This window comes from Panthera leo, chromosome E2 (genome assembly GCF_018350215.1).
Source record: "Panthera leo isolate Ple1 chromosome E2, P.leo_Ple1_pat1.1, whole genome shotgun sequence".
NCBI classification, from domain to species: domain Eukaryota; kingdom Metazoa; phylum Chordata; class Mammalia; order Carnivora; family Felidae; genus Panthera; species Panthera leo.
This window is the reverse complement of record NC_056693.1, coordinates 3,214,337-3,234,117: the sequence shown is the minus strand read 5'-3', so window position 1 is coordinate 3,234,117 and position 19,781 is coordinate 3,214,337. Positions and strand designations below refer to the sequence as shown.

The window sequence follows — 19,781 nt, the reverse complement described above, 5'->3', positions numbered from 1 at the left end:
AAGCCATGACCACATTTTTTGCTGGAATCGAATAGAAATGACTTCAAACAGGACATGGTCACAGCACAGTGATGACAGTCAACGGTACTGTATCATAAAAGTTCACAGTTGTTAGGAAACCAGACCTACTTGTCCCCACCGCACACACGCATGGACATACACACTGTTGCACAGACACAATGTTGTCTGTAGGCACATTTCAATAAAAAAAAAAAATTGAAGGGGTGTCTGGGTGGCTCGGTCCTTTGGGAGCCTTTTTTTTTTCTTTTTTAAACATTTATTTTTGCAAGAGAGAACGATAGTTGGGGAGGGGCAGAGAGAGAGGGAGACACGAATCTGAAGCAGGCTCCAGGCTCTGAGCTGTCAGCACAGAGCCTGATGCGGGGCTCGAGCTCACCAACCACGAGATCATGACCTGAGCTGCAGTTGGACACTTAACCGACTGAGCCACCCGGGCGCCCCGGAAGCCCGACTCTTGATCTCAGGTCAGGTCATGATCTCACGCAGTTTGTGAGTTCGAGCCCCGAGTTGGACTCTGTCCTGACAGCACGGAGTCTGCCTGGGATTCTCTCTCTCTCTCTCTCTCTCTGCCTCGCCCCTGCTCATGCTCTCTCTCTCAAAATAAACATTTAAAACATTTTTGAAGATACTCTTTTGACAAATGGAGGCGGGAAATTTCCCTCCTCAGCACTTTCCACGGGGGTGGGAGATTGTTCTGGGGGCGCTGTAATGGGGGTGCAGAGAGGGGGTCTTCACTTTACCTCCGTGCTCTGATGGCTGACAGAGCACCCAGGACCTGGGCAGCGTGTCCGTGACCCGCAAGTAGGCCTGAGGCAGGGGCTTCAGGGAGGTTGGGAAGGGCCAGTCACAGCCCCCAGATCACTCGCCCCTGACCGGGTTGCCCCCCAGCATGCGTTGACTTATCTGGCAGGGGGTGAGTGGGGACCCTGCCCTGAAGGTGGAGCAAATCGGAAAAATAGGGCTGGGCCCAGGGAACACAAAAATGCTGTTTCGAAGGGACACGTGCACCCCCATGTTGATAGCAGCACTATCGACAATAGCCGAAGTATGGAAAGAGCCCCAATGTCCATCGATGGATGAATGGATAAAGAAGATGTGGTGTCTATATACAATGGATTATTACTCGGCGATCAAAGAATGAAGTCTTGCCGTTTGCAACTACGTGGATGGAACCGGAGGGCATGATGCTTAGCGAAATACGTCAGAGAAAGACAGAAACCACAGGACTTCACTCATATGAGGACTTTTAAGAGACGAGCAAAGGGGGGAAAAAAAGACAAATGAAGAAGCAGACTCCTAACTACATTAAGAGAACACACTGGTGGTCACCAGGGGTGGGGGGATGGGGCAAACAGGTGACGGGGATTAACGCGTGCACCTGTGAGGAGCACCAGGTGCTGTGTGGGAGTGTGGAACGACTATATCGCACACTGGAAACCAGTACCGCACTGTAGGTAACTAACTGGAATTTAAATAGAAACTTAAGGGGCGCCTGGGTGGCTCAGTCAGTTGAGCGTCTGACTTCGGTTCAGGTCACGATCTCACGGTCCGTGAGTTCGAGCCCCACGTCAGGCTCTGTGCTGACAGCTCAGAGCCTGGAGCCTGCTGCTTTGGATTCTGTGTTTCCCTCTCTCTCTGACCCTCCCCCATTCATGCTCTGTCTCTGTCTGTCTCAAAAATAAATAAAAACTTAAAATAGGGAGGGGCTCTGGGGGTCCCCCAAAGCACAGCGTGGATGTAGAAGTCTCCCCACTGCTGTAAGAGTCCCTCAACGCGCAACGGAGAGCACACCCTTCATTGATGTCACACATGCAGGCGTGTCTTCCGAGCACGGACAACTTCGTGGTGCTCGGCACACGTGATCGTGACTCCTCTCGGTATTCACCCCAAACCCTGACCGAAGGGGCCTGCTCAACCCCACTGAGGGAGTGCTGGCGTTGGAGGTCACTCCCTGGGGTCTCCTTCTTTGACCTTGTGAGGCCCCTCCCCCAGGTGTCACCTGGGTCTGGAACTCCCCGAGCGGCGGACGCACTTTGACCCTGGCGCACTGGGGGGATTCCACGTCTCATAAGCCCAGGCACCGGGCCCGCGTGAGGTTAGCGTTACTACATCGGACACCTAAAAATGTGTCACGCGGGCTCCACCTCACGGTGAGAGTTTTTACCCCAAGAATGATAATTAAAAAGAAAGATTCAGTGCACAACACTGTGAATGTATTTAATGTCACTGAATCGTACATTCAAAAACGGTTAATGTGGTATGTCTGTTAACGAAAGAAAAAGAGAAAGGACCGTTTGTTGTCATTGTGGGCAGCCCTCCCCCGGGGCCCCTCCCCAAATACTAGAGATGGCTCCATCCCAGCGGGCCAGAGGGAAGGGGGCAGGTGGACGTGGGAGGCAGGTGGCAGGCAGGCGGGTCGCCCCAACGCGGGTGTCGTTGAGGGGTCTGGCATCCAGAATCAGGCCAGAGGGAAGGCGGCAGGAACTTGGTGGTACGGGGGATTCTCAAGTGTCTCTGGGTGGACCGGCCCCTGCAGACGGGAGTCCAGGAGCCTGGCTGCTGTCCCCCAGGGGTTTCTCTGGCCAGGCCAGTCAGTCTGGAGGCCCAGGGCCTCGCGGGAGGGGAGGGGGCCGATACCTGCTGGTGCGAGCCGTGGTCAGCGGGACTTGAGCCTGGGGCTCTGGAAGGCGGACAGGGCAATGAGGAGCTGGGCGGCGTAGTAGGTGGTCATGACCACCAGGCGGGCGTGGGGCAGGGACTGCACGAAGGCGTCCCAGGCCAGCACCGAATCCGAGAGTGTGAAGAGCAGGGCCCCCCAGCGGGCGCTCCCGCCCCTGGCCAGGCCGCGCCACAGCATGGATGCCAGGACCAGGGAGTAGGTCACCAACATGGGGACCATGCCAGGGGGGAGGTGCAGCAGCACGAGGCCGTTGTACAGGAGGAAGGCCGGGACGATGGGCAGCAGGAGGCCCGGCCGCAGGGGAGTGAGGCCGAGGGCCCAGAGGTAGAGCAGGTGAGCCACGGTGAAGGCCGTCACGCCTGGAGGAGACAGGGGGGGTGGTGCCTGGTGGGCCCGCTTCCCCACGTGGCCACCTCGAAGTGCAGAGCCCGAGGGAAGGCCCGCCCCAGGTGCCAGCATGCACCCTGGCCCCAGCACCCGTCTGCTGGGGTTACGGTACCCGCCTCCCCGGTGCAGGTCTCCCTTCTCCCCGAGCACCAGAGTGACCTTAAAACACGCTGCATTCCATCCTCACTCCACTTAGAACTGTCCGCGGACTCCCCACCTTGCTCTGCTCCCCACTCGGCCCCGCCTGCCCACCCACCCGTTTTGACTCGCCAGCGGCTTCCCACCCCAGGGCCTTTGCACTTGCTGGTCCCTCTGGCCCATCCTTCCTCAGATGGCTCCTGCGCCCTCTTCAAGACGTTACCTTCTTGGTGAGGCCGTCCTGGACCAGCTAAGGCTGCAACACGTGCAGCGCCTTTGTTTCCCTCCACACCACGCACACCTCCTCAGGGAACGCTGCCCGGCCCCCTCAGGGGAACGAGAGGGCAGGGGCCTGTGCTCGTGGGCTCACCATAGAGGAAGGCCTCAGGCCAGATGAGGCAGGCGTCCCCCACGGCAGAGCACAGGAGGGCCCCCTGCAGGAGCACCCTGTAGCCCCGGTCCGAGCGCGCCGCCCGCAGGAACACCACCAGGCACAGGACGGGCAGGCACTTGACAAGGGCGCTGATCCAGGACGGCTGGTCTTCAGGGATCCAGAGGAGGAAGTAGATGGCACAGGTGAGGAGGAACGGGCTCAGCCCCCTGCACAGGTGCAGCTGCTTTGGGGGACAAGGGAGTCACTGAGCCCAACCCGGGCTGGGGCTCGGGTGTGGGGGCTTTCCACTCTGCCCCTCCCCCTCCCCGCCCCGAACCCAGCCACACTGTTGTGGGGGCTGCTCAGGGACCGGGACGTCCCACCTCACAGATCCCAGCCTCCCCGAGAGGGCCAGGACCCCCCAGCTCCTCCACGCTGCTCAGGTCCCCTGGTGCCCAGGCCAGACCCCCTCCCACACCCGCCATCTCTCACTTGGACTGAGAAGCAAGGCTTTTGGGACAGACCCTCTTCCCAGGCGTCCATGTCGGCCTATGACCCCCCCCAGACTGGTGCGTATGTGGGCACAGGCGGCTTTGGGGGTGGAGGGGACAGCGTGTGGTTACACGTTAACCCGAGGAGCGTCCTGTGGACTCTGGGACTGATAACAGGGCTCAGGGAGATGCTTCCTCCGCCCTGGGGATGGCCCCACCTGGCACCACCGATAAGGTGCCGGTCAGGACCCAGGGGTCCCTCCTCCCCCACAGCACCCTGTCCTCACCTGCTAGACCTGCCTTCTGCGCACCCCCCTACCTGCCTCCTCCCCACCCCCGGCCCGAGTGTGGCCGTTAAGTGCCCCTCACATCCTCCCCATGCCCAACCAGTCAGGAAGCACAGGGCAGGATTCCAACACCCTCCCCTATGCCCAGGACTCCCTGCGCCTCAGCAGGGGAGCGGAGCCCCATCATCCCGTCTCGGGAGGCAGGACCACCTTGGATGGAAACTCCCTCTGCACCTGCCCACCCAGTGTCCCCCAAAAGACTGCCTGGGGGTCCCCCCTGTACTCTGGCCTCCCTGCCACACGTGGTCCTCGGCTCCCGCTCAGGACCCCGAAGCCCTCCCCGTGCCCTGGACGGCCCCCACGCCAGCCTCCTTGCACCCTCCTCAAGGAGCGAACGCCAGTGTCGGGTTGGGCAAGGTCATCACTGCTGAGCTGGTCTGCGGCTTTGGAAGTCATCGGAACAAAGGCTCCTGTGCACATCAGCAAGTGCACCTGGCCTGTCCCTCACTTCTAGTTCAGAAGGCATGAACTACTAGGTGCCCACCTATCTTGGTTGGCTGGCCACCTCGGACGCCCTCTGCTCCACTGCAGGAGCTGAGGCTCAGGGGCTTCTGCAAGGTCACCCAGCCGTGTCGCTCCCCCACCCACCGCTGCCAAGGCCAGGGATAGACCTGCCACCTGTGTGTGGAGCCAGGAGCCGGGACACACAGAGACCCCAGGTCAGGGGACCTTGTGGGGACCGGGTCCCAGACAGGGCTGGGCAGGGCTCTGCCCCTCTGCCCCAGGCACTCCTCCTGCGCTGAGCCCGAGTGACCCCACCCTCTGCAGAGCAAGGAGGTCCAGGAGCCTAACTGCGCTCTGCGGGCCACACCTGGGGTCACGAGGCCACAGTGCAAGGACAGCTCGGGCTGCCCCTCCCCGAGTCCCAGAACTCAAGGTCTCAGTGGGAATCTTAAACTGTATTTATTTATTTATATTTGCAATATGAAATAGAAGCTGGGCACGAACACACGCACACTCACGCCAGCCTGGGGAGGGGGAGCTGGGACAAGGTCACTTGGCAGCTGGGCTGGACCCCAGACCCTCGGGCATGGGAAGGGGACCCCAGCCAGACCCCTGCCGACCCCCCGCCCCGGGGTCCATGGGAGGTGCGGAAGTCTCAGTGAGTGCATCAGGGCCCCACAGGAATGTCCCCGAAGAGACCCCCTCGGATGGGGACCGCCAGCTCCTACAGAGGCAGCAGGGCCAGGCAGGGGTCCTCTAGCCCCCAGCCCGGGTCAAAGTGCAGGGTCCAGGGCAAGGGTCTGGGCAAAGGCACGGCCCCCACTCGGGCCCTCCCCCGAGGCGGACCTGAGCCGAGTGTGGGTGTGGGCATCTGCACCGGAGGCTGGGGGCGTGGTGGTGGGGGGGGCAATGTCCTCGGGATGGGATGAAGGTCCAACCCGCTGTCCCGCCCGCCTGGCCTCCTCCTGGCTCTCCACCCACCCACTCTCTCTATATAATATATAATATAGGTCTCTCTCTCTCTCCTTTCTCTCTACTCGACTCTGTATCTTTATTCTAGGAGACAAAACTCCATAATTTCTTTTCTCAGTGCAAATGGGGGTGGGTAGGGGCCTGTCTCCCTGGCACCAGGCTCCTGGGAGTCCAGAGGAGAGAACGTGGGGGCAGATGGGGGGGGAGGGGGTGATGGGGCAACAGGGCCATCGTGGGACCCGCCCTGCCCCCACTTGGGCCGGGTCCACGTGGAGTACGGAGAATTCAGCCGCCACCACCAGGACCAGGCAGTTACCTGGGAACCAAGAGGGAGACCCAGGTGAGCAGCCCGCTGCCCCCACCCCTGCAGCCCCCCGCCTGCCCAGCCCCAGCCCAGCTGCTCCCCAGCCAGCCCTCACCACTCACTGGGAGCCCAGGGATGCTGGCCCTCCCGGGGCAGAGCCGCTGGACATCGGAGGTGGTGTAAGGGCCTGGGCACTGTCAGAGGAGACAGATGTAGGAAGGTCAGTGCCTCCCCCACGTGACCCCGGCTGCCCTGGGAGGCCGCACCATACTCACCTCTGGCTTTGGGGGAGCCCTGAGGGCTCTGGGCTCTTCTCCCCCTCTGTGGTCTGGGGGTGCTGGCAGGCCGCGGGGGCTGGGACGGAGGTAGCAGGGTCTCTGGTTGCACTGTGTGTAGAGGGCGGATCGTCAGTGGGGCTCCCATCACCAATACCCTGTGGACCCTCCCACCCCTAAGAGGTGCACAGCCCAGGGTGGACCCTCCCATCAGAGACCCCTGGGAGCCACCAGGCAGGAGGAGATCCAGATAGCTCTGCACACCGCCTGCCCGCTTCTGGGAGCCTTCCCAGCCCTGCAGCCCTAGGCTCCAGGGTCCTCTGTGGCATCCACACGTGGGCGCAGGCACAGCAGCGGACCCTCAGTCGCCACAAGGCCCCGAGGCCGCAGTGCAGACCTGGGGGGTCCTCTGAGGGCCATTCGGAGCAACTCCAGGGCAGGACCAACCTAGGGGCCAGGCTCCACCTGTCTCCCGAGCCGCTCACCTGTTCAAGGAGCTGGGAGTGGAGCGTGTCCCTCTGAGGGTGGCCTGGAGGTCCCCGAAGCTGACCAAGGCCTGGCAGGGGGCTGTGCGGAGAGAGGCCAGGAGACCTGAGCTCAGCGAGGCCGGGCATGAGCAAGGCCAGGGGACAACGGGGTGGGCGGCGGGGCTGGGCAGGCGACGCTCACCCGAGGGCTCCGCTACTGTGCTGCCGTCTGTGGCTTCCTGAGGTGCTGAGGGGGACGCGGGGTCCTGAGACCTGGGGGGAAGGCAAGGTGGGGGGAGCAGCTCAAGGGCCAGCTGGAGTCAGCGCTCCAGCCCAGGGGCCCAGGGACTGGGTAGCCACTGCGGCCTTACCTGAGCTGCAGGGTGGAGAGGTCCCGGGGAGCGCCGAGGGGCCCCTGTGGGGCAAGGAGACCAGAGCTCGGCTCCTTCTCCCCAGAGTCTCGGGAGCCGGTCGGGGTGTCTGTAGGCACTGGGTCAAAGGTGGCTGGCCAGCTGGGGCCTGGGCAGGGGGAGGGAGGAGGGAGGGGTGAGCACGGCAGGCGGACACCCCACGTGCGCCCCGGCATGCCCCACCCTGTGTGTTGTGTTCACCCACCTGGAGGCTGGGGGCCAGGGCCGGGGTGACAGGGGGGCCTGGTCCTCCCACCGGCTGCTCGGCTGTCACCGTCATCCTCGTCCTCCTCATCGTCCTCATCCTCGCTGTCTGTGCTGCCTCCACTCCTGCCCGGAAACCACCGGTCAGCGGCTATGCTGAGACATAGCCAGGTGTCCTCACTACCCGGGGACGACAGAAGGGATGGACGAGTGGGGGCGGCAGGGAAGCCACAGCACAGGCAGGTCAGGGCCTTCCGGGGCCCATGGGGTGAACAGATGCCAAAGCCCATCCTTAACGAGAACAGCCTCCCCGCCCCCACCCCTGACCTGACACTCTCCTTCCAACCACACACTCGGGGCGGCTGCTCCAAAACTGTGCTCTAAGTATCGACTGACACATGACCCCAGCCCGGGGGACAGCCCGACTGGCCTATGTGTCGCCAACTGGGGAATGGTTAAGAAATGACATGGCTCCTAAGATGCCGAATGCACCATGGTGTGAATGGTTACCGACTGGAAAGGGACCCATCTGCACACAGCTGAGAGTCAACGCAGACGTTCAGCAAAGAGAGAGCAGAAGGGAGCTTCCAGAGTCAGGGCGGGGGGGCGGCAGCGCATCTCCTAAACCCACAAGGGCCATCACACAAGGTGGAGGAAGCCCAGATGCTCCCCAAGGCCAGGAGCAAGACCGGGGCTGCTCTCCACTTCTGCTCAGGACCATACTGGAGGCCAAGGAGGCAAAACAACGAATTAAGAGGCATCCGGATCAGAAGAGGAGGAGTAAAGCTCTAACTGCAGATGACGTGACTGTGTTCAGACGACCCCAAGGAATCCGCTAAGACTGTCAGAGCGAGTGCCGCAGAACACAACGTCAACGTGCAAAAACCCACTCTATTTCTGTACACTTGTGACAATCTCAAAATTCCACTTATGTAACATATGTAGGGATAAATTTAACACAGGAAGCATGAAACTTATACCCTACAAAAGACCCAAACAGAAAAAAGACGTTCTGTGTTCACGGACTGGAGGATGGGATGGGGCTCGCAGGGCACGACCTGAGCTGACCTACAGGTTCCAGATGGGCCCTCTCAACCCTGGCTGGCTTCAGTTGTTGAAATTAACAAGCTGATGCTAAAATTCACACCGAATCCCAAGGGACCCTGAATAGGCCATGCAGTCTTGAAATACAACCACAAACTTGCAGTCCTCACGCTTCTTGATTTCAAAAATACAACACGACAGTAATCAAAACAGGGATGGGGCGCCTGGGTGGCTCAGTCAGTTGAGGGTCTGACTCTTGATTTCAGCTCAGGTCACATGATCTCACCATCATGGGACTGAGCCCCACATCAGGCTCTGAGATGAGCATAAAGCCTGCTTAAGATTCTCTGTCCCTCTCTATCCCTCTCCTCTGCTCCTATGTTCTCTCTTTCTCTCAGTAAAATAACAAAAGAAATTAGGGGGTGGTGCCTGGGTGGCTCAGTCAGTTAAGCGTCCAACTTCAGCTCAGGTCATGATCTCACGGTTCGTAGGTTCAAGCCCTGCATCCGGCTCTGTGCTGACACCTCAGAGCCTGGAGCCTGCTTGGGATTCTGTGTCTCCCTCTCTCTCTGCCCCTCCCCTCCTCACACTCTGACTCTCTCTCTCAAAAATAAACAAGCATTAAAAAAAAATTTTTTAATGAAAACAAAAAAAATTAAAGACAAGGAGGTCTTGGCATAAGGACCAATGGACCAAAGAGGCCAGTATTAACCCACACATACAGTCAAATGATGTGTGACAAGGGCACCGGGTCCATTCAGTGGCGACAGGGCAGTCTCTTCGACAAGAGGTGCTGGGAAGACATTCACACAGAGAGAAGAGGAAGCTGGACCCCCACTTCACACCGTGCACACACAGCTCACCACGGGATCAAAAGCCTAACTGTGAGACTCTTGGAAGAGAACGTGGGGTGAGTCATGACTGGGGTGTTCAAGGACACACACAAGTACACACCAGCCGGGCCAGTAACACAACAGCACGCCCAGCAGATGGGAAGTGAAACACAACCACAGCCATGGTGGGGAGGGGGGATGTGTGTGTGTGTGAAGACCTCACAAGCAGGAGGAGGAGGCAAAATCTACCGGGCAGGAAGTCAGGACAGCGCCACCTTCAGGGGACACAGTGGCAAGGGGATGGCTCCACTCCCTCATCCAGGTGCTGGCAAAGGGGTGTCTGTGCGGCTGTGCACGAAAAAGTTAAAACTACACAGTGTAATCCTCAAGCCAGAAACCACAGGGACAAAGGCCCTGAGCACCTGTTCACCAGGCACGAATCTGGGGCGTGCAGAGAGCTGGTCACAGCCTGTACGGGAGACACCATCACCGCCTCTCCTGTACTGGAGCGAAGGCACACCAATGCCACGTCGGTGGCTCTGTGGGGACACCCGAACGAGAGCGAACACGGGGAGAACAGAGCGGAGAGACAGATTCACCTGCACCAGGCCATTCCTCAAGGACCCACCTCTCTCCGGCCACACACAAGCCACTGCCCTATGCCCTCTGTAGCCGACCTCAGCTTAGCTGGGTTTCTGGCATTCAAAACCGAAGTGCCCCACCTAATACACACACCACGTTCTCACGCTTCTCATCCACACTAGCGGGCGAAAACCACATCTCGGGGCCCCGACCGTCCCGCGCGCCGGGCTCCCGGCTGCAGGAGGCGGAGAGGACTCACCGCACACCCGGGGGCTGGCCCAGACGGGCTCCCCTGGCCAGCTGGCGGCCCTGCCAGGCACCATCCTCCTCATCAGATTCCCCGGAGCCCTGGCCCTCCTCCTCGTCCTCGTCCTCGTCCTCCTCGTCATCAAACTGCTGGATTCGGTCCTTGTAGCAGATCTCCAGCAGGCTGGCATTGGGCTGCGGGGTGCAGGGCGGGAGGCTGGGGTGGGCGGCACTGTCTGCAGGACCCCCCACCCCCACCCCCGCACGGCCAGGAACGGGGGGTACTCACGTTCTCGTCGTCGGCGTTGAGGGAGAAGGTGATGTTGGCGGTCTTGTCGAATGGCGCGCTAGGAGGGAAGTGCCACAGCAGTGAGGCAGTGGCCGCGTCAGGGCATCTCGAGGTGGAGCACAGAACGCCTCCGTCTCCTGTCTCAGCCCTCACACAGGGACGCCCGTCGAGGCGTAAAGATTACCGTCGAGGTGAGCTCCTTACGCAGGCACACGCTTCCCCGGGGAGACAGGCTAGTGCCCACGGTGACTGGGCCCAACGCGGCACGGTCAGAAATGGAGACGCAACCGTGTGCCGACTCTGACGAACGGCACCTACTCTGTCTGTTCCCTATTCTGTCCCCGTGCTGCCCTGGGCCTCTGGTAGCTGGAGCAGGCCGCGTGCAATTTAAGCAGAGACCAAAGAAACAAAACCGAGTGAGACCGTGGCCACGGGCCACAAGTGGGGGCTGTCGTCATCCCTCCTGTCTCCGACGAGTGAGAGCCGGAGGTTCCCAGCGCCGGGCCACAGCACACACGGCCCGCACGTCCAGCCCCAGCTGGAGCGGGGCGAGTCTCGGGCTGGGACTCGCCCCATCCCGCCCGCCTCTCACGCCTCTCGGCCTCTCACCCCTCTCACCGGGCCGACACCCAGCTCCCTCTGCTCAACTCCCTTTCTGAAAGCCCCACGAAACACTTCCAGCTCCAGGGAAGTCAGCGCACGCGCTTTCGATGCCGACACAAAGTGCTGCCGGGAGCGTCACTTAGTCTCCCCCCGCCAGTCTCCGCCTCGTGTCCTTCACTCACTTCTCTGGCGGCGTCGGACATCTGTCCGTCCCCCACGTTACGGATACTTCCCACGTTACCACGTGCCCCCCTCCCCCCAGGAAACACTGCCACGAAGATCTGTGGACAAATGGAGGTCAGTGATCGGAGCGCTGTCCCAGCTCCCGACACCGAGCAGACACGCCCACGCGGTGTCCTCGCGACCTCTCCACCCAGACACGCAGAGCTGGTCCCGGCTGAGCAGTCCACTCTGGCAGCCTGAGCCCTGCCAGGCAACGTCTTCAGCTCCAACATCCTAAAAATATTCATCTACCTTCCATTCTACAACACTTCACGGCTTCCGAGGTTTTTTAAAAGAGTCTGTAGCCCCACTGGAAATGATGTGACGGTGGAGGCAACAGTTTCCATCAAGAGGACAGCTGGTGGTCCCCACACTGTCCTCCACCAGGGCAGGGTCTTCTCTAGGGTCCAGGGCTCGGAAACACAGCCAGAACCGCCAGGCCATCCATGTACCAGGCTCTGAGCTGGGCAGGGTAGCAGCGGACACAGAGCTCACGTCCACATAGGTGAGGCAGCCCAGTCGCCAGCCAGTGCCCATCACGCAGCAGTGATCCTGCTCCCACACTGGCCAACACGCACCTCAGTCTCCCCAGCTCTAACGGGGCTCCTGAGCCCTAAGCAGAGGAGGATGGTGGGCACATGATAGGACACCACCCAAGAAGCACCCAACACACTGCTAGCGATGAAGCAAACGCAGACAGGGACCTCAGCTCAGCTGCCCCCGACCCAGGGACATCGTGGCCCCCCAGCCCCCACAAGTGACACTCAGCCACTGGTCCTCTGCTACCTTCCAACTGCTGCCACTAGATTGCTCACGCAATTTACGCGATGTTAGAAAATCCTAATTTTCTTCTCTTGACTATAAAAGCAACAAATACCTGTGCTGGAAAGCTCGGAAAATAAAGAAGAAAGTTGGTGACGGCAACACCAAGTTAAAATATTATTACACCACAATTACAAAGAAGCACAACTAGTCACTGAGAAAATTTCTCCTGTCAGCCTGGGGCCTGTGCAGGCGAGGGGATGTGGGGGCCACTCCGGCTTCGAGGACCCATCCCAGGAGCTCCACACGGCCCAGCTCAGGCCCAGCTCGGCACAAGGCCTGCCCCCACCCACACCAGGGAAGATGGGAAAGATGGCAGGAGGAGCCACAGGGCAGGTGAGCGCTCACTTTCCGACCCACGGCCCCGTGCCCCCACCCTGTCAGGGAGGGCACACTTACTTCACACTCTCTTCCTGCTCCCCAAACTCCTCGTCGTTGAAGCCAAAGTGGTCGATGAAGGCAGAGGTCATGCGCTGCATCTGGAAGTCCATGAAGGCCTGCGGAGGAGGGGCGGGGCGGTGGTCAGGGGCTGGGTGGGGCCCGGAGGAGCAGGGTAGCCCCCCTCCCCGCCCCGCAGCCCACCTGCTGCAGCACCGCCTCCTCCGGGAAGCTGAACTCCTTGAGCCGGTCGTCCTCATCGTCGCTGGAGGAGTGCAGGTGGTGGGTGCTCACCTGGGACGGGTGGGCAGGCAGGAGTGAGGACCAAGGTGGGCAGGGTGTGGGCGGATAGGGGTGAGGACCAGGGCGGGGGAGGTATGGGCGAGTAGGGGCGAGGACCGGAGGGGTGTGCGCAGGGGAGAACCCCGATGGAGGGGAGAATCAGCCTCACCAGGTCCACTGTGTTCTTCCTGTTAGTTTCTGCCAGGGGTCCGGACACGAAGGCCTCCCACTGCTCCTGCTGCTCACTGGGCAGGTCTGCTCCGAGGGAAGGGGACAGGTCGTGAGGGGCCCCACGGCGTCCTCCCCTGCCCTCCAGAGCTGGGGTGTGCCCAGGCCCTCACCCTTCAGCAGCTGCCCCAGCTGCTCAGCGTTGGGCCCCTTCTCCGCGTTCTGCACCAGGGCGTTGGCCAGTCTCGTCAAGTGGCCCATGTAGCCCTTGCGAGGGCCCCCTGCAGACCTGGACAAGATCAGAGGCCGAAGCTGGACACTGGCCACACCTGCCCCTGCCCCGCCCTCCCCTGGGGGCAGGGGGCCCGGGGGATGCTCACTGCACGAGGTCGTTCTCCTCCCAGGAGGTCAGGATGCGCTCTACCAGGCGGCACTGCTGCAGCAGCTGGGACAGCAGGGTGGGTGTGGGGGCGGGGCCAGACTCCGCCCCTCCTCCCCTGCGTCCCTCCAGCCCCACCCCCATGGAGGTGCTGCTGGACAGCTCCTCCCTGAGGCCCTGGGCTAGATCCAGGGAGGCCATCCCTCTGTCTCCCAGGACACCCGCTGCCCTGAGGGCACCACATCCTGCACCTACCTGCACATCACCCCCCATTTCTCGAAGACAGACCTAAGACAAGGCCGAGCCCCACCCCCAGCATGCACAGGCGCCCAGCAGGCAGACCTGGGGCAGAGCCCACCTGAGGGGACAGGAGGGGACAGAAGGGGACCTGGGAGCCCAGCTCACATGTTTCACGACAGGGTTTGGAGCAGGTGTCTCGAGGCCACTGTCGGAAGGAGGCCCAGCGCTCAGCATGGCACTCACACACGACTCCACTTGGGCATGCAGGAAGTTGTTGAACACGTAGTGGAAGAAGAGGTCCTGGGTGGGGGAAGCACAGGCTGGCGCCGAGGCCCCCCACCTGCCCTGTGCCCCTAGCCCTGCCCAGGGGCCCCCGCCCAGTCCTGACCCCCTCGGCCCCCCACCCCCCTACCCTCCGCACCAGCATGGTGTTGGGCACATCCAGTGCCAGGAGCTCCTGGCTCAGGGCTGCATCGTTGGCGCTCAGGGCACTGGCCAGCAGCTTGACCACGTGCAGCCGGGTGTTGCCCAGTGGTGGGGCCAGGCTGCCCCACGTAGTACGCAGCGGCTCCAGCTACAGGCAGAGGGGTGGCTTAGCGCTGCCCGGGATGTGGGGCCACCCTCCCTGCCACCCTCCCTCCCCGGCACCCCAGCCCACCTCGGGGGGCTCAAGCAGGAGCTGGTGGAAACGGCCAAGGCGTGGGCGCAGGGCGTGCAGGGCACCTACGCTGGACGTGGTGCTGTCCAGGGTCGCCTGGGCCAGGAGCTCCAGCTGCCCGTCCACACTGCTAAAGAAGTTGTTCACGGTCACAGACTCAGACCTGTGGTAGGGGACAGGACAGAGGACCTGTGTGCATGGATATGCACACGTGTGGCACTTCTGGGAGTGAAAAACTGCTTCCCTGGGAAGGGTAGGGCAAGGACCAGGGGCGGGTGCTCAGGGACTGTGCAGGACAGGCCCCACTGTCTCAGGCAACCACCTGAAGGGCCCTGGATTCAGACAGCTACCTCCAAGCCACAGGCGGCTTATTTGGCCTCAGATATGAGCAGAGGACTCTCTTCCCGGGACCCTAAGTGACCACCAAGAAGGGGCCAGCCCTTGTAGAGGCCATGTCCCCATGACTTTCGCCTCTAGATGCGAAGGCAGGGCTCTGAGGGATGGCTCAGCCACCTGGGGGGCTGGCCCCCCTCACCTTGGCCTTCTGGGCTCCAGCAGGGTCAGCAGCACCTGGATCCCGCTCACGATGACAGACTGGCTCTGCTCTCCCTCCAGCATGTTGCTTAGGAGCTGCTCGATCGTCTCCTGCCTGGGGCAGGGGACAGGGCGGGGTCAGGGTGCAGGGCTCTGGACAGTTTCCCTCCCTGGGCCTGGGAACTGCCCCGCAAACCCACTTCTCCAGGGTGGCCAACAGCTGATCAGGCTCTGGGCTGTCCTGGACCTGGATCATCTGCTCCCGGCTCAGGCGGATGATGTCGCACAGGGACTGGGACGCATTGGAATGTTGCTGGGGAGGCAAACAGAGAGCTGAGGACACCAGCCCAGCTGCTGGGCCCTCGTGAGCTGACCAGCTGGCCTGTAGGAACACAGACATGGGGAAACACAGACATGGGGAAACAAATGCCGAGGGAAAAAAAAACGAAGACACCAAATGCTGGGAGAGGACAGATGACGAAGAAACGGGAAACCCAGGAAAGCTTCCTGGAGAAGGTGACACCCCATCTGCTATAGCCAAAGGAGGGAACGACCAGATAGATGTCCAGCGTTGGTGAGTGGATAAATACCGGTGATGTGTCTGCATGCCAGAACATTCCTCAGCCTCAGGAAGGGACGGAGCACTGACATGCCACAACACAGGTGAGCAAAGAGGCCAGTCATGAAAACCATGTATTTCGTGATTCCATTCGTACAGTGAGTCCAGGAAAAGCAAACCCAGAGACAGAAAGCAGACTGGTGGCTGCTAGGGGCTGGAGGACCGCAAGGCAATGGAGTGACAGCTAATGGGCACAGCATTTCCTTTCTGGGGTAATGAAAAAATATTCTAAAACAATGTGGCAATAATCACACAATTTTGTAAACACGCCAGAAACCACTGAATTGTGTTCTAAATAGGTGATCCACATGGCACGTAACCTATATCTCAACAAAGCTGTTACAAAGAAAAGCCAAGAGAGAAACATGAACACAACTCTTGAGGGTAACCTACTGAGCAGCTGCCAGGGCCCACCTGTGCAGACCCCAGACCCACCCGGACCACGGGCCGCTCACTCTTCAGAGCTCCTGTGCCACAAGGCCTGCACAGCCCTCACCCTACAGGGACGGATACTGGCTAGATGTCCAGGGCTAACTCCCCAAGCCCGTGGGCCTCGGCTCTGTAAGCCAGCAGCTCCGGAAGATATGGCGAGGCCCCGTGAGCTGCAGTGAGGATGCGGAACCTCTGTACGGATTCTCTGAAGCACAAGTAGGGTCTATCTGCCAGGTCACAGTCAGCAGGGGAGGGGGCGGGGGGGGGGGGGGGGGGGAGGCTGGCAGTGAGGGGGCCTAGAGCCCGAGGCCCCTCGCCAGGCTGCGACCCATCAGATGCTGGGCAAGGTCCTGGTTCACCAGACCCCGTCCGTGTGGGTCCGGCCCCTCTTACTCTCAGCGAGAGCCTCAAGGGCATGCACACACCAGGTTCTAAAGCTTCCCTTCTTCACCAGTTCACCTCTTAGGAAGGGAGGAGGGGGCAAAGCCGGTGTGAAGAGCAGATCTGAGGGAAGAGGCCGGGCCACAGGTACGAACAGCAGGCGAGTAGGGGACACTCACATTGTCATCCTTTGACGGGTGGATCTGATCAATGAGCCGCTGCACGATCTTCTCCTCATTGAGCCACTGGGGGGTGAGAAGGAGGGGCGCTCGGCTCACCGGCCCCGCCCACCTCCGGCAGGCCCCACCCCCTCCCAGCAGGCCCCGCCCCCACACTCACGTTGACCACGTCCTGCCTCAGCTGCGGCCGCTCCACACAGGTGAGGAGACGCAGCAGGAGGTCCATGATGGCCGAGGTGCCGATGTGCTGCAGCAGTAGGTCCACGAAGTCGTCCTTCTTCCGCAGGAAGGACACGAGCTGGGGGCCAGAGGGGCAGCGCTCGTCAGGCTCGTCACTCGGCCCGACCCAGCAGGGCCCGCGCACCTGCCCGCCTGCCCGCCGCCCTGGCCCTGGTGCGGCGGTACCTGGTCTGTCTTGCGGTTGATAAGGATGCCCATGACCTTGCTGAAGAAGCTGGCGAGCAGTGGGTTGAGGCTGCCGCTGCTCTGCAGGAAGCCGTAGAGCCGGTTCAGGAGGGACTCGTCAGCACCCAGCGCGTCGTTGATCTGGGGCACGTCTGAGGTCAGGATCTCGCAGGCCACGCTCGGGTACCTGGGGGGTTCACGTCCAAAAAGGGTGGCAAATGTCAGGGAAGCTGGCGGGGCCATCCTTGCCTTCCCATGCCCTCCTGTCAGAACCCACTCGTGGCTCCCCACTGCCCCCAAGGCTACAGTCAACCTGAGCTTGGACCCGACCCCCACCGCCCTTCTCCCAGGCCCACCCCCAGGTGACCTCTGACATCCGCCTTCACCCCTGCTTCCCGGCCCCCCGCCTGCACGGGGCCCAAGTAGGGCAGTGGCCGGGACGGACGGGGTGGGGCTCACTTGTAGCGTAGCCGCTCCTCCCCGCTGGCGGGCGGCTCCTGGGTGACCCAGGCCACCATGGCCTGCAGGTGCGGCGGCTGCAGCAAGAAGTCCAGCAGCTTGCGGTTGACGACCTTGCACTCCTGCAGCACGTCCTCTTCATCCAGTAGCTCGGGCAGGCTTAGGTCCTCCCGCTCCAGCAGCGCGTCGAGGTGTGAGCTCGTGTGCAGGTCAAACTTCCAAAACATGGCGCCCTGGGGGCGGGGCCTGTCACACACCCGCCTCTGCCGGCTCTGCCCCGCCACGCCCCACTCCCTCCACCTCAGCCACCTATTGCTGGATGACCATGGCAGCCTGACAGGGCCACCCTCTAGTCCAAAGGGTAGTGCACACCTGAGGCCAATGGCCCTGACCAGCCCTCCGCCCCCAGTCGCGGGTGAAGTCTGGGGGCGGAGGTGGGGGGGGGGAGGAGAGGGGCTGGGGGTGCACACACGTGGCCTGCAAAGAAGAGCCCTGAGGCTGTGCAGAGCCCCTGCGATCCTGTCCCCGTCCAGGGCCTGTGTCCACGGTCCCAAATCTGGGCAGGGACCCTGAGAGTACGGGTGGGAGCAGTGCTCATCCTGGAGCCTCTGGCATCAGACTCGCTTCAATCTGTATTTGAACAAATTCAAATGCCCCATGGTCGCCAGCATGGGGCTGCTGGCCAGCCCAGCAAATCACCATGCCACGTGCAGGGCGTGGGGCGGCGGCAGAGGGAAGTCTGAGATGTCTCCAGGCTGTGGCTGTTGCCTGGATTCTACATACACACACACAAACACACCCAACCCCCCCCCCCCCCCCCCCAGGGCCTGGGACAAGGAAGAGGAAAAGCGGGGGAGGGGGCCCTCCCAGAAGAGCCGCTGACTGGGGCCCAAAGGAACCAGGACAGGGTAACTGACTCAGTGGGGAGGAGGACAAGGCTGCGTCCCACCCCCGACCCACCCCAGCACAGGTAGTTAGGCACCACCAGGAGCACTTCACTGGGAGCACTCCCTGGGTGCCTGGGGGTCTGAGCCCACTATGCACGTGGACTCAACCAGGCCTCTACAAAGGCCTACGGCTCCCAGTCCAGACCTCCTGCTAGGCCTGCCCTGCACTTGCCACCAAGCTCCCAGGCCACTAGTCCCCCACGCAGAGCACCCGTGGCCCCCCTCTGAGGACACGTCGCCACCCCACTGCAAGACAGGCAACTCATGCCCAGGAAAGTTGGGGGCTCCCCAGCACCACACAGGTGCTGACCAGAGCTCACATTCGTCACCTGCCTGTGAAGACCACCTAAAGCAGAGGCCACCGAGGATGGACTGCGAGGCCCTCCCTCACCTTCTCTGCCCCACACCACCCACCATGGAATGGAGCCCAGGCCCAGAGCACAAAGTGGCTCTGACTCCCTCGGGAGGCAGCCAGGACTCAAAGCCAGGGCAGAGTGGCACACGCATGGCTTTGGTCCCTTCGAGACACCGCCCCCCCGCACCCAGCCCTCCCTCCCAGCCTCTGCGGGAGACTACTCACCTCCAAGCGTCCTCCCCACCCGCCGTGCCCTCCCGCCGTGCCCAGGAACAAGTGGCTCTAAATTTGCAATGATCCCAGATCTGGGGCCCTGGCCATTCCTCGGCCCTGGCTCAGGACGGCGGCAGGTGGAGTGGAGTAGACACCACCATACGAGACGGCAGCAGGCACCAGGTCCCTGCCAGGGTGGCGGGGGGCCCTCCCACAGGCCCAGAGGTCCCGTCCCACAGCACACAGGGACTCTCCCGTTAGCCCTCCACCCTCCACTCCACGCTGGCCACTTTTCTAAAACACAAACTTGAGTGCCTGGTGTTCGCTCGCGGCCAGAAGCCCAAAAGGGCTCCCTGGGTCTCGCCATTTGAGACCCCAGGGGCCCCTGCCAGCCTTCCAGCCCGCTCGGGCCAAGCCCAGCCTCCCCTTGGACCTCCACTCCCACAGCACTGGCACACACCGGCTCTCTCACACCTACACGGCGCCTCCCCGAGGAAGCTACGGCCTGGCTCCTCACAGGTCATCCTGCAGCTGCCATTTAGGGGTGTGCCTCCCCCAGCCTGCGGCCGGCCCTCCTGAAGAGGTCCCTGCAGGACATCACTGCCCCAGCACCATGCTGGACATCTAGGCCTCCCGGCATCACAGGAATGGGCGGGGGGAGGCCCTTCCCTAACATGCCAGACTGATGTCCCACATCAGCTGTGTACTGACAGCTTTCAGGACCGTCTGGCCTTTATCTCCCCCTACTCTCATGACTGCCCCCCAAGAAGGTATGGGTGGCCCCATTTTACAGGCGAGGATGCTGAGGTGCACAAAGGTGACTGTCCACCCAAGCTCCCGGAAGGTAAAGTCTCCGGGCGGGGGGCCTTGTCCTGTTCACTTGCAGAGGAACGGGCAGGCTCAGGCCCAAGTTTGGGCAGGGCCAGCTCGGCCTGGCTCTGCCATCCTCACCCAGACTCTGACGGCCAGCCCCTTCCCGGTCCTCGGGGGCTTGGCGG

At 61.8% G+C, this 19,781-nt stretch overlaps 2 protein-coding genes across 4 annotated transcripts; both read right to left on the bottom strand.

The window, feature by feature from the left end:
* Nucleotides 1–1,656: 1,656 nt before the first annotated feature.
* Nucleotides 1,657–5,242, bottom strand: TMEM86B (transmembrane protein 86B). Its single transcript, XM_042917675.1, has 3 exons — nucleotides 4,092–5,242; nucleotides 3,597–3,843; nucleotides 1,657–3,060 (listed from the first exon to the last, which is right to left on the bottom strand). Exons 1-3 carry the CDS (start codon nucleotides 4,140–4,142, stop codon nucleotides 2,678–2,680), a joined length of 681 nt encoding a protein of 226 aa, XP_042773609.1. The 5' UTR covers nucleotides 4,143–5,242; the 3' UTR covers nucleotides 1,657–2,677.
* An 82-nt stretch (nucleotides 5,243–5,324) lies between these two features.
* On the bottom strand, nucleotides 5,325–18,037 carry PPP6R1 (protein phosphatase 6 regulatory subunit 1). Of its 3 annotated transcripts, none has more exons than XM_042917668.1 (24): nucleotides 17,741–18,036; nucleotides 17,269–17,501; nucleotides 16,810–16,996; nucleotides 16,565–16,702; nucleotides 16,405–16,470; nucleotides 14,994–15,106; nucleotides 14,795–14,908; nucleotides 14,260–14,422; nucleotides 14,023–14,175; nucleotides 13,767–13,901; nucleotides 13,363–13,427; nucleotides 13,156–13,271; nucleotides 12,984–13,069; nucleotides 12,737–12,826; nucleotides 12,554–12,651; nucleotides 10,508–10,565; nucleotides 10,232–10,413; nucleotides 7,515–7,639; nucleotides 7,271–7,418; nucleotides 7,102–7,172; nucleotides 6,918–6,999; nucleotides 6,433–6,543; nucleotides 6,273–6,351; nucleotides 5,325–6,169 (listed from the first exon to the last, which is right to left on the bottom strand). In XM_042917668.1, exons 1-23 carry the CDS (start codon nucleotides 17,864–17,866, stop codon nucleotides 6,276–6,278), a joined length of 2,736 nt encoding a protein of 911 aa, XP_042773602.1. In that variant the 5' UTR covers nucleotides 17,867–18,036; the 3' UTR covers nucleotides 5,325–6,169; nucleotides 6,273–6,275. The 3 variants fall into 3 exon arrangements, with proteins under 3 accessions (XP_042773602.1, XP_042773603.1, XP_042773604.1); XM_042917669.1 differs by having other exon boundaries at nucleotides 6,280–6,351; XM_042917670.1 differs by lacking the exon at nucleotides 6,273–6,351 and having other exon boundaries at nucleotides 17,741–18,037.
* Between the last annotated feature and the right edge of the window lie 1,744 nt (nucleotides 18,038–19,781).